General features: G+C 31.6%; 1 protein-coding gene across 5 annotated transcripts in view; it reads left to right on the forward strand.

Annotated features, from left to right (window-relative positions):
- Window positions 1–27,648, forward strand: part of LOC118192155 (transcriptional adapter 2-beta-like) — a 73,380-nt gene that overhangs the window by 19,840 nt on the left and 25,892 nt on the right. For 4 of the 5 annotated variants that reach the window (XM_085817709.1, XM_085817712.1, XM_085817711.1 and 1 more), the window contains exons 4-12: window positions 686–741; window positions 826–876; window positions 975–1,043; window positions 12,697–12,797; window positions 16,326–16,422; window positions 16,504–16,660; window positions 17,715–17,884; window positions 17,973–18,040; window positions 27,376–27,425. In XM_085817709.1, the coding sequence (XP_085673835.1) occupies window positions 686–741; window positions 826–876; window positions 975–1,043; window positions 12,697–12,797; window positions 16,326–16,422; window positions 16,504–16,660; window positions 17,715–17,884; window positions 17,973–18,040; window positions 27,376–27,425 (819 nt within the window). Of the gene's footprint in view, window positions 1–685; window positions 742–825; window positions 877–974; window positions 1,044–12,696; window positions 12,798–16,325; window positions 16,423–16,503; window positions 16,661–17,714; window positions 17,885–17,972; window positions 18,041–27,359; window positions 27,426–27,648 lie in introns of all 5 variants that reach the window. The other variant, XM_085817710.1, reaches the window with a different exon arrangement.

The raw sequence follows: 27,648 nt of genomic DNA on the forward strand, positions 1-27,648 counted from the left end.
ATGCTTAAAATATATGTAATATTTATAAGCATAATATATGAGTATTGTAAAAACTTTATTCTTGACTTAAGGTTAATAAATTGATAATTTTTAGAGATTTGTTTCATTGTTATATTAAATACTGGATTATATTTAATAATAACACATCCTACATACATTTCTGCTTTATTCTTAGTATGATACTATAGAAGGGAAATTAGTTACATAGATAATTCTTTCATTTATTCAAATCTGCAATTTTATAATACATTTAGTTAAATGCATTTATAAAGTATAATTTCAAGTAACGTTATTTCAAAGTAATTACCTAAGCTTCACATTCTATTGTTTCCAACAGAACTTCAAGTATGTAAGTAGTACAATTATTTCAAAGTATTACCAAAGCTTCACATTCTGTTGCTTCCAAGTATTATAAGGATTTAATTTTTCTTCAATAGTCTGTTGATAATACTATTTTGTTATTCATTGTAATGTATCACTGGTTTGCATAAGCCTTCTGCATTACCTTCAAATAATAATTTACTAGAAACTTAAATTTAGATATTTTTATGGCAAAGTGAAAAGTAGTTAGTTGTATTATGCTTTGAAGTATTGTTTTACAAACTAACATGATAATTAAATATTTGAAATGAAACTTCTTAACTTTAGTCATTGTTAAAAAAATTTTATGTTCCATATAATGTAGGGAAACTATTGCTGAAAGTCTATCAGAGAAGACTGGGAAAGAATTTGCTCTTGAAGGTACAGTTGCTTTTATTGCAATTTATTTTTATCTTTTATAAAACTGAATGGTGTAAACGAATATATGAATCATTTTTCTTGCAGAAGTTGAAGAGCATTATAATAGAATATATGTCCATGGCATTATTGGAAACGGTATGTGGTTTGGTTAAATTCTTACATTTAACTTTATTCTAGCTTATGACATATTATTGATAATGTATGTATAAAACGTGTGAAATACTGTTTTTCAGAAATATGGAATTCTGACTATTTTCCGTTTTCGTGCCGTCCACTGGAAGATCATACGAGTAATTATGATGGTAATTTCCTTTATTAAATTAAAATTAGCAAATATATATATCATTTTTATTATTTTATGCTGATCCTATTTTATTAAATATTGGTTTTAAGAGTTGCCACCTGTCCCAGTTTCTGACTGTTCTCCCACCAACCTGATTTATAACATATTTATGAAAATTCCTCACAATTTTTATGTAGCTTGGCTTTACTTGCACCCCCCAAAAAGGGGCATCTGAAATTGCTTAGTTTTTCTCTAGATTACATACAAAAGAAAACCAAAGTCATTCCATCAGTGAGATAATATGACACACTTCTCTATATGTGTAAGAACACACGTCCAAAGGCATCCAGTTCCAGTTCTGCAATCAACATCAAGCACCGCTGCAGGTCATCTGGCCTATACACTGTCTGACATAGAAAGTGCAACATCATGAAGATTTGGCCATATAAATATGCAGATTTGGAGGAATATGTAGTAAAATAATTCATGTAGATGATGTAAGATGCAGATTGGTCACGCAATTATAGCACAAGATATAATGGAAGGAAATGGCAGACAAACCAATAGTCACTATTCTCTGCTGCTTAGGGAATCCAGAATTTCAAGAAATTCAACATTCCAGAAGACATGTGAATGAAGAGATAGCTGGACAAAGAGAACATAGGCAGTTCCAGGAAACAGATGAATTTATGAGGAAACAAATTGTAGGCTTATGTACTGCTAGTTGGTCTTACTATCATATCACTGCTGAAATACACATAGATATATCCACTGTGCACAGAATTTGGTCTCGATAGGTCAATGAAGGAAACGTAAATAGTTGCAAAAGATCAGGCCCATTGAGACGTATTACAGAATGCACAGATCAACACATACAAAGAGAAGCGGTGGCAGCCCCACACTCAACTACGATGGATATATTTTACAGAATGTTTTGGGAGCTTTAAATGCTCTAATACCTGGTAGAACAGTTTTCTGACATTTGGCTGAAAACAGCTTGCATACAAGCTTCCCTGTATGAAGACTACTATTAATACCAAAACACAGACATAAGCTACTGCAATGTTGTCCTCAGTGAGCCACTTGGAACATATGAATGGCATAATGTGGTATTCACTGACAAGTCTCGGTTTTGCTTGATTGATAGTATTTACCAGTTAAGAGTCTGGAGGCACTGGAGAGATAGAGCCAATCCCACTACTATTGCTGAAAGCCACACCAAGTCAGCATTGCATAATAGTTTGAATGCCATCAGTCATGATACAAGTTACCTCTCTTACACATAAGAGGCGCATTGAAGGTAAAACAATGCTTTGACCAGGTGCTGCAGCTAATTGTGCTCCCTTACCTTCAGCAACTGCAAAATGATATTTTTCAGCAGGACAACACGATACTGCACATGGCATTCATTAATCGACAAGCCTTGTAGCAAGTCCCATTTTTTCCTTGGCCTGCCCCTTGATCTTTTGCCAATCAAGCATACCTGAGACATGATTTATTGTTGTTAGTCTGCTCTGCCTCAGCTGTTATTGGAGAATGAACTTTCGAGGAGTGTTCAGGGCATTTGGGTTTCAGTCGCTCAGATTATTGTCCACACATTAATTGAATCTGTACCTTGTAGGGGTTGCAGCTTGCTTCGCCATCAGAGGTCATTGTATATCTGAGTGATTTCTTATGTATTTCAGCACTATATGTAATATCATACCATACCTTTCTATAAATAACATCAGTTATGTACACATGCGTGCTGTGTCTCTGCATCAATTGGCATCACATTCTACCCAATCTTTAATGATGCATTTTCTTTGTTCGGCGGTGTATTAGCCAATGAACATAAAGCAGGATTGAAGGGGTTATTTCAGGTGTCTTGTCACCAAGTGCTGTGTGTTTCACGTGCTGTTGAGAAATAGTTTAAAAAATTATGATCGTTTATCATAGTTATATTTGTGAAAAAGGTAAAATACTCATTCAAAGACTTTTCCAAAGTTGTATACGGATGACTTTCCTTCTATTATTTACTAAGGAAATGTAATATATTTGCAATATGTACCATTTATCATTGTTTTGCACAGTGGAAGGCTGGATGTTCTTAAGCATATGCTTACATAAAAACACAAGGAAACCATGAGTTGTATTGAAAACAACAAGTTGTATTTTCTATCAAAACAAAGGACCAAAAAGTCCAATGCCTGTTCTTTCTGTTTTCAATGCCTGTTCTCTGTGTTTTTACTGGAGCACAGCCTGTCACGCATATATTGGATCATGCTACTGCTTTATTTAGAAGAAATGTTTTTCAATAGCGAAATCGCTAAGAAATACTCAAGTGCAAGGACAAAAATAGCTGCAATTGTTAAAGAAATGGGTATGAAAAATAAATCTTCAGTTATTGATTACTTTAAAATATCTTCATTCTGCTTGTCAATGGAAACATAGAAGAAGCAATAATACAGATGCAAAACTGTATCCAATTCTTGTTTCTTTTTTTTTTTTTTTTTTTTTTTTTTTGGATCCAGAGTTCAGAAGCTAAGTATAGTTTACTTTCTGTTCCATTTTAGAAGAAGATTTAACTGACTTTTATGTAGCACAGCTAATTATTAAAACTTTAAAAGAAAATGTAATTCCTCTGGATAATTGCTTAGCATTTGATGCCACCAACGCACCAGTAATAATAGGAAACTTGAAGACTGGTGTTGAAGACAGGTATCTTAAAGAAAGAAAATTCGTATTTGCAAATTATGGGGTGCACATGTCACCTGTTATATTTAGCAGCTGAAAAGAGGGGTAGCTTCTTTGCCGGTAAATGTATACATTGTTGATATTTACTATTATCTTGAAAAGTGTTTTAAAGGGAAGGAATAATTGAAACAATTGCAACAGCTGCATAATAATGAATGAAACATGTAGGTACATGTTGGTTATCTTGAGAGAAGTGTTTATCTAGGAATCCTTGACCACCCACTTCTTACATTTTTCAAGGAAGAAGTAAATGCTTCTAGAGTTAAGATAAAAGGCTGTATTGAAAGTAATAAAATACTTCAAGTAAATGGCGCAGTTACTACTTCTACTGTTAAAATAGGTGTGAGAAAAATAAAGTAATTTCTGCATCTGTGAGCAATTCAATTGCCAATTCTCAAAATAATGCTACAAAATATAAGCATAAAGCTCATACAGAACTCTCTCAAGGTAAAATTTTTTTAAAAAATTGTTCGGTAAGGGCAACACCACTGTTACGAATATTTCTGTTTTCATCTTCATATCTCAACAAAACTTTTTGCTTTTTTGTATGCTCCATTTTTCCATCATTCAATATTCCTAACACTTCTACAGTGCAGAGTTCCATTAATTCGTGTTTCGAAGTCAGTGATTAGTAACATTTTATCAAAGTTTCCAAAACAAACCTTTATTTTGTCTTCTAATTCTATATATCAGGTGATTTATGGTAAAACAGAAAATCTGAAGAAAGATGAAGATTTGGTAATAGGAGCTGCAACTAAGAAAGTAGTGTAAGAACTTTGAGGTGAAGACAAAAGTAAGTTTTATTTCCAAGTTAGAAACGACTTCTGCCAAGTATGTTGTAATATACTACGTAAATTTCCGATCAACAGTGAAGTAATTTTACATGCTAAAGTTGCAGATATTTCTGCTTTAGCAAATGCATTTTTTTCCAGTATAATTTTTTTTGGGGGGGAATAGATTTCCAGTTTTACTTCATTTAGTTTTGAAAGACAATGATATTGATGTTGCAGCTGATCAATTGCAGTCTCAATTTTGCATTTTACAATAAGAAAACTTAGATAAAATTCTAAATCTTAGAAGGATAGACACCTAGTGGAGTTTAATTGGAAAACTGAAAGATGTTGATGGTATTATGTACAATGAACTGTCTAGAATAATGCTTCCCATCCTGACAATTCCTCATAGTAATGCAGTGTGCAAAGGAATTTTCAACGTTGTTACTAAAACAAGGACTAAGTTAGTAATGACACATTAGAAAAACTTTAATTAGCAAAAGCAAACCTATGTGGCAGTTGCTGTGAACAAAATTACAAAGTTTCTTAATGAAAGCAAATTTTCCCCCTGTTTTCACCATTTATTCAAAACTGATTAAAGCATTATTTTCTTATTAAAAGGTGCAAATATTTTTTAATATATATATATATATATATATATTTGTGAACTATTTGCATTTAAGAATTAGTAACTGAGCTTTCAGATATTGATTAATTATTATTGAAAGTTAATTCATTATTAAAAAGTACATTTTTCTTTCTATGTATTTTTATAATTAAAAAAAAATTATATTAAGAAAATTCTCATGATTTTTGCATGTTTATATGTTGGCAAATATGTTATTTAAAAATGAGAATTTTAAGCTAATATACAAATTTGCAAATATTCTATTCTATGCAAGAAGGTATCGCAAATCACTTTAAACTTTTTGGTACTCTTCTGTTATCAGGACCAGATTCAGAAGTGTCTGTATGTATGTGCATATATGTGTATGTACACACACATATGTATGTACCTATATACATGCATTTATGAAGATATACATCCTCACATACATGCATACATACATATATTTCTGGACTCGGACCTGATAACAGAACAGTACCAATTTTTTATAATATTAGATGGTAAAAATGTTTGTATATATGATACTTAACATAGAAGAAACTGAAAGAAAGAGAGACCTTCTTTGAACACATTGAATAATTCTCAAATCTGAGAGCAAATTAAATCACACTTTTCTGCACAAGGGTAGAAATCACTGTTTGACTTTTAATTCATATGTCATAAATTGTCAAATAAATTTGTAATGTACTAAATTTTGGGTCTCCCTTATCAGACGTATAATCAAGAATCACATGTCAAATGAAAAAGTTTAATACCTAGAATGTTGTTGGTTTTTCGGTGGTTGGGGGGGGGAGGTAAATTCAGCAAAATTTTCACTGTAAAGTGCCACAAATAGAACATGAATTTTGCTGAAATTTCAAAGAGGAAAAAAAGCTAGGACTTTTTCTTTTTTTCTTTTTAATTATTTGTGTGTGGTAAAATGTAAAAATTTCTAAAATAAAAGCAATATATTAAAAAAGCATAGCAAAATAAAAGTAATAATGTATATATATAAAGACTTAAAAATAATTTGAACAAAGTTTCATGGATAATTAGAATTCCAGGAAGTAAAATATCTTCAGTTACCTGTGATATCAGTACATGTTAATACCTGCACAAAAAAACATGTTAAAAATTTAACCCATTATCATAACTTTTATGAAAATTAATGAGCTTCTCAAAAAGAGAGAAAGAAGGAATGAAAAAGCTATGCTATGCAAGCAAAAGTAAAAACTTGACATGGCTAGCAAAATGTGAAAATGGAAGAAACTATTATGTGATATACAAGTTGCAGAGATTGACCAGCAGCAGAAGAGCATATTATCTGCTTTGGACCAACTAAAGTAATATGCATGCAAAGAATGTATGAGGGTTAATGATTTTATTGTGGCAATCGGTCTTCCTGGACCTTGATTGACTAAAAGAAGGGGAAGGAAAGTTTAGTAAGTGAGGGGGAAGACTTTATTGCCATAACTAACTTATCCTGAATTTTGTTAATGATATTGTCACTAAGTTTTTTGGGGGGCGGGAGTGGGAATGGTTTGGGTACTTTTTGAGCTTGTAGCACTTTTCATACATTATTTTTGGAATATTAGCTTCTTGTCTATGAAATTCAGAGTCTGCTTGATGAATGTTTCAGGGTATTTCAGAAAATCTGCAATATGCTCTCTGGAACATAAAATGCTATTTAGATTTTTGGTTCTTAGCAGTTTCCATATGTTGTCTAAAGGATTCAAAGAAATTGCTATTATCATACTACTGGCATCCGAACACTGTATATAAAGACACACTCTGAGGTGGTAGGCTTTTATGTTACTCTAACTGAAAGTGTTGTTCTAAGTCAAAACATTGCATTGCTTTCAAATGTTTAAACTGCTTAGAATGCTATCATAAAAATGCTAGCACCTTTATTTAATTGAGCATTGTTTGAAAAAAAAAAAAACTTTTTAAAAGAGCATTGGTATAAATGTACATGCACTGTTATGCAGATGAGTTTCTAACTTCAAAAAAGCAATCTTCGTAAATGAAATCTTATGAAGGCTGCTTTTTCCTCATTAGAAGATCTATTTGTAAGAGTATATTGCCTGCTGCATATTCTACTCACTGCTTAATAAAATGAGCCACTTATTACATTCAAATTTCCAGGAACTAAAACAGATGTATACTAAACAAAAACAGCTGGTTATTAAACTCACCTCCACCACTTATAAAACTCAGATTGACACAAAACTGATTCTTTAGAGCAAAAATATCCTAATTGTAGTTTTCAAAGCTGTTTGTAGTTCATCCGTTTAACTTCTTGTGGACTGTAGCTATTTGGCTGCAGTTCACAATAATTGGTTTTTCAATTAAATAGCATTGAAGGAAATATTTCTATCCTCCCAGTCTCTTTCCTCTGAGGTACTTGTTTTCAGAGCTTTTTGTCTGCACTAAGACAGAGAGGGGCAGAACCTTAAGGTTAAAAACAATCTCCTGGTGGCATTGTAAATGAGTGAGTGTTTCTTCTCAAAATCTTTCCTTTAAAATAAACACTTTATGTTTATTGAGAGTTCTCAAAAAGTTCTTGAAATGCTTTCTAGCATTATTGTACATTACTACATTTGAATACTACATTTATACAGTATACTACATTTGAATAAAATTATATATAATATTTAATACATATATTGGATCATGCTACTGCTTTATTTAGAAGAAATGTTTTTCAATAGCGAAATTGCTAAGAAATACTCAAGTGCAAGGACAAAAATATATAGTGCAAGGATAAAAATAGCTGCAATTGTTAAAGAATTATACTACATTTGAATAAAATTTGAGTACTAACTGTAGACTGAAATAATAGCAAAAAAAAAAAAAAAAAAGCATTGGTCGTGTTTATAGTCATGAAGTGGCACAGCGACTCAAAAGACAAAGTGCAAATTTTTTGCTTGTGAGACATATGAGTTTTGTTATTGAATAAACCATGTGAAGAAATACTTTTTTAATTTGTTTCAAGCATTACATGTAACATTTTGAAAATGCTTAAGCAGAAATATTGAAGCCTGGAAAAAAAAAAAATTAACTTTTTAATAGATCATGGTCTTTGTAAGTGCAGTCAAAGAAAAACTGCATTTAAACAAGGAATTTCCTAAACAACATTGTGCAGTTCACTTAAACAGATAATTATAACTTAATATAGTTCAAGAAGAACTAAGAAAAAAATGTGCTAGCTATATCTGATATTTCAATTTTGGAAGTTATAAAGATTCGTTTTTAGAATATGTCTCAATTGGCGATAATAGTGAAACAATATGCGTAAGAACTGATTATTGTATTATAGAGAAATATCAACATCAATAGAATCTAGAAAATCAGTATAAGTTCTTAAAAGCTCTTGAACATTGAAAGATGCTGATCAGATTAGCTACCACCAATATTACAAATTGAGAATATTACTGGAAAACTCTTGATAAACAAATATGAAATAAACACACACACAGAACAATTATTTGTAAAAGTTAAAAATTTCATTAGATACATAATTATGAAAATATTTTGGTTAATTTTTTTTTTCAAATTTGCATAAGTAGTATAATTTTAGTATTACATTTTAATTAATATATTAGGGTTTTAATTATTAGATTATTTGTTAGTTATTATTTTATTATGCAAATTTAAAGCTGATATCACAATCTTCAGTATACAAATCACAGTCTATTAAATTCAGCTGCTTAATAATTTTAATAAACGGCGGATACTGTATTGGTACTCTTTTGCCCAGCCAATTTTGTGAGGGTTTTCTGTCTTTTTGAATAGGGGCCTGCTTATATAAAAATACTAGCACCTTTTATGATAGAACATAATTCTAAAACAGTTCCAACTAACAGTGTAAAATAAATGTCCAATTTAAATTATGCTTATGCTCAACTTTTAAGATTGTTATTTTAGGATTTTAGATTTTCATATATTACTTAATGTTTGTTTCTTGGTAGATCTCTTGATTGTATCTTTTCTGTTCATTGATTCTATTAAATGTATATGAAGGTATTGATTCTATTAAATGTATATAAAGGTATTGATTTTATTAAATGTATATGAAGGTATATGGCTTTGTCTCATAAGCTACCGTTTATTGCCTAGTAATTTTTTACATAGATTTTAAAAGTTCCACCTTTTAATTAAAGCTTTTATTTTTTGTGACTTTTCTTCCTGAGGTTTTTTTCCCATAAAGGAATCCAATTTATATCAATACAGTTAACTCCTGATTAACCAGGATAGTACCAGGGATGATGTTCTTGATTAGTCTGACAGCAGGTTAAAGAGAAAAGCTAAATAATGCATATTAACAGAAAAATTTTATTAGCAATTTAAATGCATTTTTAACCAGCTTTTAAGAATAAGTTCATTTGGTTATGTAAATTAAATCAGCGTTAAAACAAGAACGCACTTCAAAACATAAGACAATGTTTTTGTATATAGTTACTTTTGTATTTTGATAGGAATCAAAGAAGAAAAAGCCTTATGATTTAGCAGTTAAAACAAGATAAAATAATTAAGACACAATAACACGCCGAACAAATACTAATTCAGAAGTCAAACAACAAAAATCAGCGTTAATTTACAAAATTTTCACAGGACTAGTTTCTATGGTTTTACCGAACCATCATCTTCAGCTGCAAAACCGCAAATGAACAAGACAGGAAACAATGTTCAGATAAGACAAGAAAGCCTGGACAAGAATAAGCAAGTGGCGCCATCTGTTGGCGAAACCAGAACTAAAACATAATTTCTCTAAAAGCCGAAGGCAAATTTGGATTGGAATTAGGATCGTTAACTAGAACAGAAAGATTTTTATGAATGTGAAATGCCTCTAGAAAATCCAGTTCTCCAATGGAAGATGTTTTTTGAATAATTTTGGCAGCAGAAAAATTGAAAGTGTGATTTTCGGACCAACAATGTTGAGCAACAGAAGACTTCTGTGTTTCCTTTTTTCTAACATATGCCTCATGTTCTTTGACGCGAAATTTTAAGGCTCTCTTAGTTTGGCCAATGTAAATTAAACCGCACTGGCAAGGAATCCTATAAATACCCCAGGAATTCATATCCGGAATGGGGTCCTTGAGTATAGAAGTTGGAATTTTATTGATGGGAGAGTAAACAACCCGAAAGTTAAATTTCTGCAAAATATGTGCAATTTTATAGCTAATTGATGGAAAGAAGGGAATGACAACAGAATTTTTATAATCTCCTAAAATAAGAGTGTGGCTTTTTAGTGTGTTGAGATGAGAATTTTTTAACTGCTTGATTAATAATGTTGGGTGAAAAGCCCCTGTCAATAGCTATTGCTTTTAAATAATTTAGTTCTTCATCAAGGGCTAGTTTGGAGGAGCAAACTTGAAGAGGACGGAAAACATAGGAATAAAATGAAGCTAACTTTTGTTTAGTCGGATGACATGATTTAAAGTGTGGTGGAAGGCAAACCGATGAAGGTTTACGGTAAACTGTAGTACTGAAGTTGGATATGTTACGTGTGACCAGAATGTCGAGAAACGGAAGAGAATTGCAAGTCTCAAGTTCAAAAGTGAACTGAATAGCAGGATCAATAGAATTCATTGTTGAAAGAACTCTATTTAAATCATCTTTATTACCTTCAAACAGGGTAAAAGTATCGTCTACGTAGCGGAACCATGCCGGGAAGTTTAAAGTTTCAAACAATTTTGATTCATAATAATGCATGTAGATATCAGCCAGGATGGGACTGAGGGGGCTTCCCATGGCTAATCCCTCAGTTTGCTTGTAATATTTATTTTGGAAAACAAAATGTGTTTGTTTCAAACAGAGTTGAGTGAGAGAAATTAGCTCATCAATTTCGATGCAAGAGAAATGAAATTCGCGAAGTCTGGTTTCTAGACATCTTAATGCACCCTCCACTGGGACATTGGTGAATAATGATTTTACATCAAAAGAAACCATGAGTAAATTACGAGGAGAAATGTTTTTAACCTTTTTTACAAACTCTATTGAATTTTTTATGGTGTAAATGTTATTGTCTAACAGAGTGGAAAATCTAGAAACTAAATATTTAGCTAATGGATACGAGGCAGTACCTAAATTTGATACAATAGGGCGGAAAGGAATACCACTTTTATGAATTTTGGGAAGAGCATATAATCTGGCACAATTCGCAACAGATGGGATAAGCGAATGTTTTAAGTTGCTTGAAATGATTTGCGAAGACATTTCAATGTTTCAATGTTGCATTTCAACATTTCATACAACATACAACATTTCAATGTAACAATAAACATACAACATTTCAATGTTGGGTGAATGATTTTCACCCAACATTATTAATCAAGCAGTTAAAAAATTCTCATCTCAACACACTAAAAGCCACACTCTTATTTTAGGAGATTATAAAAATTCTGTTGTCATTCCCTTCTTTCCATCGATTAGCTATAAAGTTGCACATATTTTGCAGAAATTTAACTTTCGGGTTGTTTACTCTCCCATCAATAAAATTCCAACTTCTATACTCAAGGACCCCATTCCGGATATGAATTCCTGGGGTATTTATAGGATTCCTTGCCAGTGCGGTTTAATTTACATTGGCCAAACTAAGAGAGCCTTAAAAAAATTTCGCGTCAAAGAACATGAGGCATATGTTAGAAAAAAGGAAACACAGAAGTCTTCTGTTGCTCAACATTGTTGGTCCGAAAATCACACTTTCAATTTTTCTGCTGCCAAAATTATTCAAAAAACATCTTCCATTGGAGAACTGGATTTTCTAGAGGCATTTCACATTCATAAAAATCTTTCTGTTCTAGTTAACGATCCTAATTCCAATCCAAATTTGCCTTTGGCTTTTAGAGAAATTATGTTTTAGTTCTGGTTTCGCCAACAGATGGCGCCACTTGCTTATTCTTGTCCAGGCTTTCTTGTCTTATCTGAACATTGTTTTTTGTCTTGTTCATTTGCGGTTTTGCAGCTGAAGATGATGGTTCGGTAAAACCATCGAAACTAGTCCTGTGAAAATTTTGTAAATTAACGCTGATTTTTGTTGTTTGACTTCTGAATTAAGATAAAATAATTTTAGGCTTACGGATTGAAACAATGTTCATAAGCAAATATAAAGATAGAAACTTTCGCTGATAACTCATCTGCTCTGTCTTTTAGAGCTGGAACGAGTGGATGATCAAGTTCATCTTTTTTTATTGCTTTCTGCAGGATTTCTGTACTTAGAATTTTTATCCAGATTTATGGAAGACAGAAGAGAAGGTCTGTGTTGCAACAGAGTTTGGTGGCGATTTCAAGTGCTTCTCTAATTTAGAAACTAATTTTATGCCTGGGTTTGGTGATGATTTTGGTTCTGTCCCATTCGTATTTTAGTTCCAAGGAACCGAAGTATTACAAGTAACTTGAGATACACCTACAATTACATTAAAATGTGCTTTTTTATGTAGTGAGATATTATAATATTTGCGAAGAAACTTTGCTGTACTAGTTGACCTTCTGGTGAAAATATGTACACGAGCTATGTATTGTTTTTTAATTAACTACTTTCTTATTTGCCATAGATTCTATTTTGAATAGCAAGGACACCTATACAGCAGAAAATGTGCCTGAGAACCATTTACAAGACTTGCAGTATATGCCTTTGAGGGAGGATTTTATAAAGGTAATTTAAACTTCCTTGCTGTAGAACTTTTGTTCAGTATATAGCAGGTGTGACTATAGTGCACACAATCCTCTTACAGCTCTTACGCAAATAAAATATGCATATAAAATATGGTAAACTAAAATTATTCAATGCCCAAAAGAAAGTAATTTATTGCATTTCTGTTTACAATTTATTATAGTGGGTGTTTACACATTTTTAGAATGATTTCCATATATTTTTTTTTTAAAGCAAGTGTTTTGGAATAAAAATTTCACACAGTAGCTTATTATTTGAAATAAGAAATATCATCTGCTTCTTTTTTAAATTTATTATTCTTTCAAAATGTTGCATGTAAATAAACTGTGGATTGAAGAATATGTTTTTTCACTTTCCAAAGAGAAATATTCCTGTTCCAAAGTTCAAAAGTGTTGTGAAATGCATGGTATTAAAATATCTAAGTGCAAAATAAGCATCATTATTAAATGGAAAGTGAAATTTATCAGTCATTACTTCTGCATGGAAAGAACAATCTAAACAAACACTGGAAAAAAGATGTATTCTGTTTAAGTTAAATGCTGGTAACAAGAAAAGAACTGCTAATGCAGAAATCAACTGCAAAATCTTTAAATATATCTGTAATAACAAATAAATAAAATAATAAACTAAGATTTACAGCTTATAAAAGCAAAGAAACATTACGTTCACCAGCTTTTGCCAAGGCATGTGTTTTGCACCTCAATGCCGAACAGTTTGTGGAACCCTGTATGAAAACTATTTAGCACGCACACCAAAGCTAACATAAGATTGCCAACTATACCATTGTCTCTCATTTTCTTGTTAAATTTCATTTGCTTGAACTGCAATAAGTAAAAACTCTTTTCTGTATTTTTTTCCTCACCCAAATATTAATGCCAGGATCAAGAAACTAATTTGTGAAGTTTGGTATTCTATGATCTTAATCTCATGCAAAACCAGGCCCTTTTGTCCTTCTATCGAACCAACCTCCTTTGATTTGACCTTGAAAGATAATTGAAAAAAAAAATCTGATGTGTACACCACATGACTTCCTTGTACGGAATATTAAATTATACGCATTTTTTTCTTGCATTTCTTTTAAACTTATTGGATTTAATTAAATCTACTTCACCGACAGCGCATAAACCACAATAGAATAAAGGCATTCTTTAAAATTCACTCTATTTGTTTAACATAGTGACACTCTGGCACTAGGTTCACTTAACAGTATTATATTTCATTCATATTATAACTCAGAATGCACAAAATGTATATTATTTAAAGAATAATCTAATCATTGCCACATGTTCTTTTCAAATACTATAATAAAGCTAGAACTATGTAAAAAAGAAATTAAGCAAACAAAACAAAAAAGAAACAGTTTTTCACAGACGATTCAGTATTTCTCATTCAATTAATTCAGTTTTCACTTCGCGACCAGACAAAAATACATAAAAGTTCAAAATATCTGTATTAAAAATTACTAATTATTAAAAATTAAGTAAATCTTAATATTTCCTCGGAAAAATTCCAGAAAGGATTAATCATGATTTAATTCGCAATAATAAATGAAGGCGTTTATTTTTGTTGTTGCGAAGCTTAGTCTCTCTAGATTGGCAACAAATCTACAATTCTGCTGTTTCAAATGTAAACAAATATGCCCGCCATGTTATTTAAAACTTAACTGCACTTAAACAGCTTTTAAATTGTTGATAATTGTACAAATATTGCTTCCAGAATTACGAATGGCATAAAAACCTTAACCGGAAGATAAGAACAACATAATTCCATTTTTAAAGCAAAAAATGTACAATTTATAAACATATAAGAGTAAAGAAACTGAGATCACTGTGCCAAGTAACAGAGTGGATATATATATAAATATAGTATTTATATACGTTTGGTGCGGCCGATTGCAACCAAAATACGAGGTGCACATCTACATGTTGTAGCAGTCCTATATACAAAATTTCAACATTCTGAGGCTACTCGTTTTTGAGTTATGCGAGATACGTACGTACAGACGCCACGAAAAATTCTCTTCAGAATTAATTTTAAAGCAGTTTTATAATTTTTTTTGGAGAAAACGAGTCTTTTATTCTGTCCTTACGTCCAGATATCATGCAAAAACATCGTTAAATTGCATTCGATAGCGGTCAAAATGGATATTTTCATTGAAATATGCTGCCTGAAACTTTTCGTGATTACAATACTTCCTTTTTACTTCGTACAAGGAAGTAAAAATTGTGTATAAACCAATGAGTAATGCTGGCTGAAGCTCTTAACATTATGCGTTGTCTGTAGTTTAATGAGCCAATGAGTTCACCCTTTTATCCTCCTTTCAATGTGCCAATAAGGCATTGCTTGCAGGAGCTGAATATGGTATGTGATATTCGTGGAATTATGGATTGTGGGTTCTCCCCCCTTTATTCTACTTACGTTCTAATGATAAATAAAAGAATCTAAGAAAATCTTCTATTTGTACATGATATGAATTTTGAAAATAATTTCTCTGAAAATAGAAGTAAAGTAAAGAATTTTGTAGTTATTCAACCATATAACAATGAGTGATCTAAACTGATTAATATATCCTAACACATTACATAATCATGTGCATATTGTAATGCTAAAAATTTAGAAGACATAATGGAAATATTTTATAAAAAAAATTCCTTCATTTAATAATTTATTAAATTTATTCCCATAGAAGGGAATAAATCCTTTTTTGAAAGTGTGATGATGTGAAAAGCTTAAATTCATATTAAATTTTTAGTTTTCTGAGGTTTTGAAAAACAAGAGAACCAAAATATATTTAGATTTGTAAAAATCATTAGTTCCTAAAACTGATATGTGTTTTTAGTAAATGCAAAGTTTATTTAAATTTAGGATATTAATTAACAAATATTCTCAGTTCAAAATATAGTTTTATTTTGAGAACATGCATATTGCTTAAATTAAGGTAAAATGGTAATCCCCTTTGAGAAAAAATATTTAAATCTGAATTTATTTTTTTTTTAATCAAGTTGATTTCTGCCAGTGAATTATGTAGCTAATAATGTAATAATTTTACTATTTTAATTGTCGCATGATCTATTTGTAATGTAATAAATTATAAAATTGTCTAATTGTCATGAATAAAAATTAAAGTTAAAAATTTATATTTAATTCACTTAATATTATAATACATATATTATAATTTTTTATTTAAAATAATAACTTAATTACAAGAATTATTTTAAATGATCTTGAATAAGATAAGCTACATGTCATGTTGTTACGGAAGTTGATGTTAAATTACATTCTGCAATTTTTCAAGTTATGTATTATCAACTGACTCTGAATTTGTCATGAGATATTGTTTTGTTGAACTACTATCACAACACTGTACTGCGTTAAACAACAAGAAGTTTCCTTTTTTTATTTGGTAGAGGAGAAAATTATATTTTAAATATATGTTCTTGTATTTTGAATGTCTTTGTGCATTGCAGTCTAATGTATTTTCCAACTTAATCATATGATTTTTATTTTAAGGATTATGACATGAATGCTGAATATCTTCTAGATGGAATTGAATTTCACAATTTCAGTCAGAAACCATTTCACAAGGATGATGGGAACTTAGTTAAAGGTCAGGAAGAATTATTTTGATTTAATATTTGAATGTATATTATGAAAACACGATGTAATTAAATCAAATTCATATTTACAGAAGTGGAGCTTGCCGTAGTTCAGATTTATCGAAGACGAGTTCAAGAAAGGTATCGTAGAAGAGAAATAATTAAAAAATATAGATTAGTTGAACAATATTATCAGTTTGGTCATACTCTAACACAAAAGGAATCACTGAAGAGGAAAAGGAACTATAGGTAATGATAATGAAATAGTTTGTTTAAAACAAATGAAATGTTCATCCACATTTTTAGTAGTTTCTGTGAATATGCTGTTGTTATCTTAAATTTTCATATAAATAGAATATAATATTATTGTAAATTTTTTTTTATCAGTGTGGATAAAAAAAATTGTCATATTTAAAAAAGTATTAATTCCTAAGAATTGACAGTTTATGATTTTTTTACCCCTAGTTGAGAAATGATTAAGATTGCCAAACATTGATAATTTGGCCTGTATTTAAATCCCAGCAGAGCTTTGTCCTTGAAGGACTACTGTTTTCGTTTTACGTTGAAAACGTTAAAAGGCTGTAGGCTGTATCACTTTTCAGATCGTTGCCACCAAATACTATCACCCTGTATTTATATTGAAAGAAATTAAAGAATGAAGATTCATTCTTTAATTTAATGCAAAATCATTCTTTAATTTCTGCATAAATGTATGTATGCTTCTCGCATTGTGATAAAACAATGGTACCTAGAGCCATCCAGTTATGACGACATAATCCTACTGCGAATATGGGCATCTGAAAGCCCAAATTTTGAATTTGTTTTATTATCGATTTCATATTTTGTAAAACTTTAATGAATTTTTTATTAACAAACTCAACCATTTAAAAGTAAGCAATGACAACACTCTGCTACTACTACACAAGTTAAAATTTTGACAATTGCTCCAGTAGAATGGAATATATAGAATTGTCCCCCTCTCTCTCTTTTTTTTTTTTTTTTTTTTTTTTTTTTGTTTGTTTTGTGTGCGTGTGTGCAAGGTGTACATATACTTGATCAAATTTTTACTGTCAGTTATGTAATCTGTAAAGTTTATATAAAAGCAAAAATATTCCTTTTGAGACAATATAAATAACACAAGTTCCTTGAGTTATTCATGAATTTTATACAGCTATCTAGTAATATGCCTTTTTGTTGCTTCATTACAATTCATTAATTAGTAATTTTATTCTGGTTTTAATGTTTTAAAATTATCTAAAAAACTATTTTTGAATTAAAATTTTTGCATTTTTGATAATTTTAGTTTCTACACTGAGGCAGTTAGTGAATTCCTCAAATTGGCATCTTTTGCTCGCTTTTTTTCTTATGAAGAATTTCAGAGTTTTTTCCAACTATCCTTAAAAGAAAGGCTGTTGAAGAAAGAGATAGAAGAATTGATTGTTCTTCGTAAAAGAGGAGTAACAGATGTAGAAGGTAAATTTAAAATCATGTTTTTTGTCTTAAAATCATGTTCATATTTTTTATGTCTTATCTATTTTTTAATGTACATTGTATTTACTAGAGATTGAAGAATCAGAGTTGGTAAATTCCAAACTTCTGAGGATAGATGTAGATGATTCAACATTGCCAGTGAGTATCTAGTTCTTGTAATTAATCTTTGTAAGCTTTATGCAGTTTCCCAAGTTTAAAACTGTAATATTCTGATGAATTGACTTTTGTAAATGTCATTATATATGTGCATGTGTGTGAGTGTAAAATGTAAAGTAAGAAAATAAACCCCTAATAAATTACTAACTTAATTAGCAATAACTCTTTAAATTTCTTTTTTAGATTCTTGTATGTCTCCCTGCTTGCATATACAATGCATCAAAATGATTTTTAGATCATTCCGTACATATAATTTAATAACACTAATGACGTAGTAATATGGAACCTGAACTGAAACTTTGACTTAGTTAATTCAAAACTTGAACTCAGAATTTTGAGAACTAAAACATTTCTGATGGTAAACTTTAAACATGTTGCTTAGCCTCTGCTAGCTACTGTCCATTGTTCGAAAAATATAACATGTATAAAATTGTGCAGTGCATAGCAATGTATCTTCACATTGCTATGCACTATTTACAATGAGAGAACATGTGTCCTTAGAATTAATTATCAAATAAAGTTAAGTGTGGAATTTACAGCTACATCTGCCTTCGAGTGTCATCTTTCTGATCATGTAGTAAAGCCTCTCCAAGTTATTACAATGCGAAGACCCATTGGCAATCTGTTGCAGATTTCTCCAAGTCATTCTAGATGTATATATAATTTAAGTAAAAGGGAAAATTAAGTTCTAAAACCAAAGCCCAAATTATACACTGTAAGTTGCATTCATTTAGTGGCATACTTATTAAAATCAGAATATAATCTAAATATTTCTAATATCGTATTTAATTAGGAATAATGAATTGACTCAAAAATAGCAAAATTACTAATGTATATAACATGTATAAAAAATAAACAATAATGTGAGAGCTGAATCAAACTCCTAGAAAAGCCAAATAGAATGTATTCTTTTTCGGGGTCACAATATTGTTGTTTGTTGAAGTCTGACATTTTAAGGACATTACATTACTGTTCATGCAAAAAAGCATTCATTTGTCATTTTAAATCTTACTTTGGGGAAGTTTCATTTGTTTTTCTTTGTTTATGTAATTCTCCCATAGAATAGATTTAATAGTGAAAAAATTAAATATAAATTTATAAACTTTTGCTGTGAATTAAAAAAAATTACTTATAAATTTTCCATTGTGTTTTTTAATATTTAAAGCATTATTGCAGAATAAATTCATTATTATCTTGTGAAAGTGTATATTTTCTATATTTGTTTCAATATTTGTAATTTTAAAGAATTGTAAAGTACTAGATTTGGTAACATCAAAATTAATTGTACTAAAACTCTTTTAACCCCTTAACTGCCGCGGGCGTATATATATGCCTTGCTCAGCCGATGCGTTAACTGCCCTGGGCGTATATATACGCCTTTCCAAAATACTATCATTTGCTTTGCACTGCTACCCGTAAAATTATTTGCAAAGCTTTGGAATGCAACACCACAATCACCTTGACAAAGTATACGAAGGAGGATACTATTTCAAAGAGGAGGGAATCGGAGAGGGGGATGTTTGCCGTGACTGTGCGGTATTGGCTGATGTTTGAGGGTAAAACGTATTTTTTTTATTCTGTGTCCTCCGTTTTTGTTTACTTTTTGTAGTAGGTTCCAGGAATAAAGAAAGATATAACGGATGTTTCAAACCCATTTATCTTTTTTGATGAACTGCTCGGGCTTCATATTGTTACTGAAACTAACCGTTTTGTAGACAAGTATATGAACTAACACCTTGCAAACGAAAAATCAAGACCAAAATCGTGGCATTCAACCATTTCAGAATATGTGTTTTTTTAGGCATACTGATTTCACAAGGTATAACACTAAAACCTGATGTTACACTTTACTGGTCTAAAAATGAATTGATCGAAACTCTATTTTAGAGATCTTTTTTATTATAAAAACATCATTTTTATTATACTTATATCTTTTTATTATACTTTCACTCAAAACATTAAATTTTGTGCATTCATTTTTTTCTTTTATTCTTCATTTTGTGAAAGTAAACAGTTTTAAGAAAGTAAAACTTGCACTTATTTTCCCCCTAATACATCGCATAACTACGCGTGCCTGTGTGAAAAACCGTGGCACTGGGAAATGTATCTTGTACATTTTCCGCAGCAGTTAAAGGGTTAAGTTCATAGTGTCTCATTATTTTCATGCACTGAGATTTTTCACATGCTATTAAATGTTTAGTATGTGAATATCTTTTGTACTCGCTTACATATACACTGTGTTTTTCAAATTTTCTTGCGGTCAGCACTTTTTTTGGGATATGTTGAGTTGTTTCTTTACCTGCCAGCATACCCAAATTGAATCATGTTGGTGTGGCCACTGATACTGTCACACCAGATGTGCTAACTACATAACTACAATGTGACAAGAATTTAGAAACTGTCAAGACTGTAGAAATTAAGCTAATTTACCCCATTTCAAGCACTAAAGGATTTTGTCTTGTAATGAGACAGATGAGGACAGTAACCTAACTAGGTAAACAGAATTCAAAGAAATATTAACTAATTTAATACTATAAACTAATTCAATATTTTGGCACCTCTTGCTTTAATCTGTTGGGCATGTCTTCTTCTTCAATGACCAGACAGCCCAGGATGGGCCTTTGCTTTCCTCAGAATCAAATTCTAAGCTCTTCTATCCGTGGCCATGGACATCCAATTAGTTATTTTTAAAATTCTTAAGTCTGTTTCCAAACTGTTGAGACACCTAAGTTTAGGTCTCCCTCTTTATCGGGTGCCAAATGGTGTGGCCGAGAATATATTTTTAGTTACACAATTTTCATCCATTCTGCAGAGGTGTCCTGCCCATTTAATTCTCTGAATCCTTATATATTTTATTATATCTAGTTCTTTAAAAGGTTTTTAGAGTTCAGAGTTAGTTCTTCTTCTCCAGATATTGTTACATTTTATGCCACCAAAAATACTTCTCAAAATTTTTCTTTCAGGTAGAAATGATATTTTTAGCTTTTCATTGTCCAGGTCTCAGCAGAGTATGTAAGACTGGGTCTAATTAAGCTTTTGATAGGGCATGGATTATGTGGAAAGTTTGCTAACATGACCACTTGTACAGTATGCTTTATTAACTTCAGATCTTATTATAAGAAAGAAGAGTAACTTATGTAGCTACTTTTCTATGTGAAACTAATCAACTTTCAAATCCAACATTTTTTTTTTAACATTTTATGTATAGTGATATGTTATATTGTTGTCTTGACAAGCACTATATTAGCTTTAATGCAATCTATTAGGGAAAAAAACGAAGTTTAGTTTTGAGTTTATTAAAAATAATAAAATTTTATTTTGAATAAATGCATTCTGTTGCAAAAAAAAAAAAAAAAAAATGCAAGTTAAAATAATTGAGGCACAACTATGAAACATGCCATGCAAATGTGGTCTGGCGAGTTGTGCAAATGGTTAAGCTTGCAGCACCAATCAGCTTTGTGGAGAGATACAGTGAGTGTGCAGCTGGTAGAGTATAAAAGGGCAGTTGCAGCGAGCAGCAGGCATTTTTAACGATGTTAACAGCTTGGATACATGACATTGTAATGAAATATATCTTTAAGTCATACTCAGTGGCAGTATGAACAGTTTTCAGATTTTGAGAGGGGTAAAAGAGGCCAGCATATTGGTTGAAGTGATACGATTGTTTTCTATTTCTGGGACCGCTGGCTAAGTGAAGGCACAGTCGGTTGCTGTAGTGGCTTGGGACATCCTTGGGCCACCAGTGTGCGAGATAATTGTGCAGTTAGAAGAGCTGTGACATACACATCAGCAGTTATGCTATCATCAATTCAACACTATTTGCCAACTCGCAGAGATCCTGAGATATCAGGGGATACAATTCGTAAAGCCCTAGGTGGTGTTGGGCTCAAATCTCGACATCCATTAAAACGTTTGCCATTGACACTCCACCGTAAGCAGTGTCATCTTTCCTGGTGCCACTGTCACCCAAGCTGGACAACTGGGATCCAACTGGGAAAATGTGATCTTCAGTAATAAATCATATTTTTCTCTTAATGCTAATGACCACCACATACATATCTGGTGAATTGAATGATCCATACCGCACAGCACACGATCAGAACACAGGGTGTGACAGTTTAGGGAACGATCAACTGGGACAGCCATTTACCATTAGTTATGCTGCAAGGTATTCTGCCTGCTCGCAGCCTCATTTTAAAAAATTTGAACATTTTGCTGTGATTATGTTCGAACTACGAAGTGTAACCAACAGAAATTTAAGTTGTTCACGCTGGCCACCAAAATGTCACAGACTTATTGTCGACTTGGAGAACATTTGCAAACTCATTGGTAACTAATCATTTGTTAAACTAATGTTTGAATGGCAACAGCAATTTTCAAAATGGTGGTGCCCTAAGAATTTTATACAAGAGCAGTCTGTCAATAAAATATACAAGCAAGAAACATCAGTAATAAAAATACTTTTCTCAAGAAATCTATCCTTTTTGCACTGTTGTTATCCCCATGTACACAATGATGTGTTTTCACTGGGGAAAAAATATCAGGGAATTGTAAAAACGCAGCTCTGTACTACTTCTGCATTGATACTATTATTATTTATATATGTTTGGATAACATCTGTAACAGATTATAAAGAAAATTTAACCAAAAGAAAGAATCTCATAATTTTAGCCAGAGAGAAAAGGAGAAAATTGTATGTATAGAGAAAAAAATTTCCTTTTAACCATGGTTGAGGCAAATTAAATTTTAAAAGTAAAATTTCCTAACATTATAAGCTTACACATAACAGGTGCACATCTTGTGTAATACCAGAATATAAAAGGCTGGTAGCCTATATTAGGGGTAAGTGTTGTGCAGTATATACATAGATACAGTCACTCTCATTTTGTTTAAAAAGAAAGGGGGAAAAGCAATTCCAGCCCATTGGCAGCAGTAGTTTAGAGTTGTGAGATTGCCATTGAGCTAATACTTGAATTTGAAACCTACAACCTTACTAGATAATTAGCAGATTTTTGCTACATCTGAAATAAACCACTACTTGTGGCAATGTAAATTAACCAACAGCAGGTTTTAACATTTTCAGGGTGGCATGGCTTTGTTTAAAGCATTTCCTAGGGACAGAAAGGAGTAAAAAAAAAAAGAAAATACTCTGACAAAAAAAAGGGGGTTTGTATCGCTGAGCCTAACTTTAGAAAAAAAAAAAAAGTTTTAAGTCTTAATATCATAATTTTTGGTACCATTTTAGATTATTACTAAAACTATCATATATGTTAAAATTATTATTTAATTCCATTTTCTTTACTTTACATTAAAATATGTTTAAAAAATTGCTTACAGTAAAAATAATATCCAGTTGAGCTATTCAAATTATTCTGAAATTTTAATTGACAAAACACATTAATAAACTTAAAAATTAATTAAAAAAAGTACAAGAAAGACTATTTACAAGATAAAGTAACAAATCTTTTATGGGAAGTCGAAGGCAGGTACTCAGAGACTTCAATTTCTGACAGTATGCTCATATCAGAATAACTAGAACTGCCACTTTAGGAAGTGAAGCACCACTCTCATCCATGTCACTAATTGGCTCATTTAGTATGCGAGTAAGTCCTTCCTCTGATAAATAACACTTTCTTACCATAATAAATTAAGAGTAAAGGGTTTCCAAAATAAAAAGGGAAGAATGTGAAAAATATCTGAAAACAATGCAAAGCTTAACAGAACCCCACATAGTAACCCTAAAAAACCCTACAAGTAGTAAAAAAAAAATGATTTGGAGGGATATCAGAAATGGGAATGTTTATATCACATTATAAGCTAAACCTTATTTACTAATTCAGAAGTCAAACAACAAAAATCAGCGTTAATTTACAAAATTTTCACAGGACTAGTTTCCAAATCCAAGTTCCAAAATATGGTTCCAAATCCATTTGCAAATCCATTTGCGGTTTTGCAGCTGAAGATGATGGTTCGGTAAAACCATCGAAACTAGTCCTGTGAAAATTTTGTAAATTAACGCTGATTTTTGTTGTTTGACTTCTGAATTAGTATTTATTCGGCGTGTTATTGTGTCTTAATTAAACCTTATTTGTTACATTATGTTTTCCCTCCTCCCTTGAGTGAATCATGTTTCTTTCATTTCAAGTAAAAGGTCAAATCTATGTGTATCACAAATCCTATGGACATACAGTGCCATCTTGTGGCATTCCAGAATACTGGCACAAATGTGTGATGGCCGGAAATGAATCAGAAAATGCTGTGGCATGTCAGTGTGCCAGCTGGGGAAAAGAGTGTGTTTCTTGCTGCCATGTATGCATGATAACCACCAAGAAAGGGTTAGACATTGATAAAACTAGTCTCAGAGTATACAAGCAATAAAAAAGCTTTAAGCAAGCTTAACTAACTGTACTGGCATATTTTAAGATTCTTAGCTGTGACAGAATGCAAAATGCTGGAATGATACTTTTTAAAGACAGCTGGAAAAATCTAACAGCTCGGCACCACGTGCCAGAAAGTCTCCTCCTTACTCGTCTTCCTGTTCTCTCTAGATCCTCAGCTTAAATCAGGGTTGCCACGCTACCTGGAAAACCTGGAGAACCGGGAAAAGTCAGGGAATTCGAAAATTGACCAAAATATTCAGGGAAAAGTCAGGGAATTTAAGTATTTTTGTCAAAATCTGGAAAAGTCAGGGAAGTTCATACAACGATCCCGCCAAAAAAAGCGATTTTTGCGCCGACGTCGGAAGAGGTAACTTTTCTGGCGAATTATGTATCACGTGAGTGTCATTCGGGTAGCTGGCATAGAGCCAATTTTCGCAGCTCCAATTTGATTGTCTTTTAGAAAGGCAAAGCAACTTTCCCGCAACTTTTGGTTTCCAATATTCTCGAGAATCGCATGTGCAATGCATGAACTAAAGAAAGTACCTGTCCTCGTATAAAACAAAATGGGTTTAATCCTAGTATACGGTACCATGGAGGTTAGAATCAAAGAATATGTATTGTAAAGAAGGAAAACCTCTCTGCAACAGACGTGGCTGTGGCTCCGTTCCATCATAGAGGGAAAACAGCTGTGCATGTCTGATATATCTGTTGCCAAAGCTCGAAACCGGTGTCGAAGTTCGAAGGTCACGTTATCAAGAGTTCATAAAATGAATATCGTTTAAAATTTCTTTAACCACTTGCGTTTAAAAAGACGTGCCACGCACGTCAAGATGCTTTTGTCTCAAACCGCGAGCGACGTGAACACCACGTCGATAAGCATTTATCGCAAAAATGAAAATAACGTGGTGCACACGACGCCTAACAACGAGATTGTTTATTTCTCGAGTAACAGCTCTGGATTGCACTCGCAGATGCGGAGCGGCGTAAATGAGACACTTTACGGCTTGTTATATTGTAGCGCACGGCACCGCAACCGTGAAGTTTAGTCTTAGCGCAAGTGGTTAAACTCTAATGGAAAAGAAAATATTTTTTGGCGCAAATAAATTAATTTATGGATTAGTTATTTTCAGGGAAAAAACAAACTACGAAAATCCGTTTTTAAAATTATTGCGAAAAATCCAAGAAGAAACGTCCTTTGATAAAACGTTTCTTCTTGGATTTTTTCGCAATAATTTAAAAACGGATTTTCGTAGTTTTCTTTTTGTCAAAAAGCGTTTCTTCTTAACACGTGTTTCTCAATTTTCTGTACACATCGCGGAGAGGGAAATTCTGGCCGCCAGGTTCCGTCGCCAAATCCCTTGGCAAATTTTCCCTCCGCATTCTAGCGGCGTAATAGCATTTTACTTGTATGGAACCTTTTCTTCTTTACATAGACGTTTGGTTAGATAATAATGGGATTTGGCGACATCTTGATGCGCAGTAAACGGGTCATTTTGGTCTTGGCGACAATTTTCAAAATCGTGCCAAAGCCTTACCGTATACTAGAATTTTACCGCAAAATCTTTTTAAACCTTTTTTTTTTTTTTTCTTTTTAATAAATACCTTGCCACTTTGCAGTAAAATAAAAAAATAGTAATCAGTCATCTAGGCTAGCCATGTAATATAACTATATTCCCTAAAATATCGTTGATTATTCTAATTCAATTTTTAAGTAATTATTTTTATGTTATTCATATAATTTAATGTTGCTTCTTCCCTCTAAATTTATTTATTATTAGTAAATAATATTTCCAAATTTCAGGAAATTTTCTCTGGCATAATCCTGAAATTAATTATAGCAGTATGATGACATACCATCACGAAATTTAATGCACATATTTTTTCCTTATGTATGCTGCGAAATAAATATAAAATACTTCAGTTTATTAAAATAGATTTCTTTCTTTCGTTTAGCTGCAGAATGTCTGCAAAAAAAGCCTTATTTTATTCCAGATTGGGAAGATTCTAATCTCAATCTTCAGTGGAGAAAACAACAACTATTATAATTATATTTGTGTTTTCAAGTGTTAAGGTGCCTTTTAAGAACATACCTCATGCAAAAATCTAACCTAACTATTTAGCATTGCATTGTGATTTATAAGGACCGGATTAGCCTCGTGTTGAACTGGTGATGATCATGAGTAATAATTAAATAAAACATACATTTGTTATCCAATATATATATCTTAAATTTTATTAAGTTTCTTAAGTGGAAAACTAAACAAAATTATCAAACAAAGTATACCAAGAATAATTAAGAATAAATGTCCTCTGGGATTTATTGAATAATTAAGTGAATTTGCTACACAATACAAGTAATACCATAATTAATTTACCTTTTAGCACAACCAACGTACATTACGCGGATAGACTGGAATTTTCTTGAAACACACCTGGAAAACCTGGAAAAGTCAGGGAATTTCATTCTCCTGTTTGAGTGGCAACCCTGTTAAATATACTTAAATCTATTTTACATGCTGGTGAGGAATATAGAAGGAAGATGAAGAAAAGATCAAAATCATATAACTGGTTAATTAATGTATGGACTTAATGAATTGCTCCTAAAAATTAATAAAATTAAAAACAGTGATTACTTTGCTTGACCAGTATTAAAGATGTCTAAATTTAACGCATGTTCCCTTAAAAGTGTAAAAGGACACAGTTTAATGCATTTGTAGAATTTTTTGTATTTTCTTTAAAAATATGATTATGTATTATAAAACAGTTCTGTTATTTCAAAGTTAAAATTTTATTTTATCTTGTGTGATGATCAAGATAAAATTGATTTTTATATTATTTCTCCCTTATGTATTTAGAAGTTAGTACTGAGTTATTGTTTTCTTATTCTTTTTGTGTGTTATTTGAAAAACTGAAAGTAGTAGTTTTTTTTCTTTACAGGAGCTATCTCTAACGGTTCGAGATATTCTGGTAGATTTACTGGACGAAGAGTAAGTTACCACTGTGTGTTTTCAATACTTCCATAAAAAGAACTTACAATTTAATTGAAAACCATAAATGGCTTTCAAATGCTACATGTATGATGAAAGTCTGATTGGTTGACTTGTGTGAAAATATGTTCTTTGCCCAAATCCTATGTGAGACAGAGTTGCTTATAAAATGTTTTCACCAACTAGCTAAACTATCTCACATATGTAGCCAGGACATTGGTTC

Source organism: Stegodyphus dumicola, chromosome 5 (assembly GCF_044657685.1).
Source record: "Stegodyphus dumicola isolate Sdum_Otavi_A_Nest chromosome 5, ASM4465768v1".
Taxonomy (NCBI): domain Eukaryota; kingdom Metazoa; phylum Arthropoda; class Arachnida; order Araneae; family Eresidae; genus Stegodyphus; species Stegodyphus dumicola.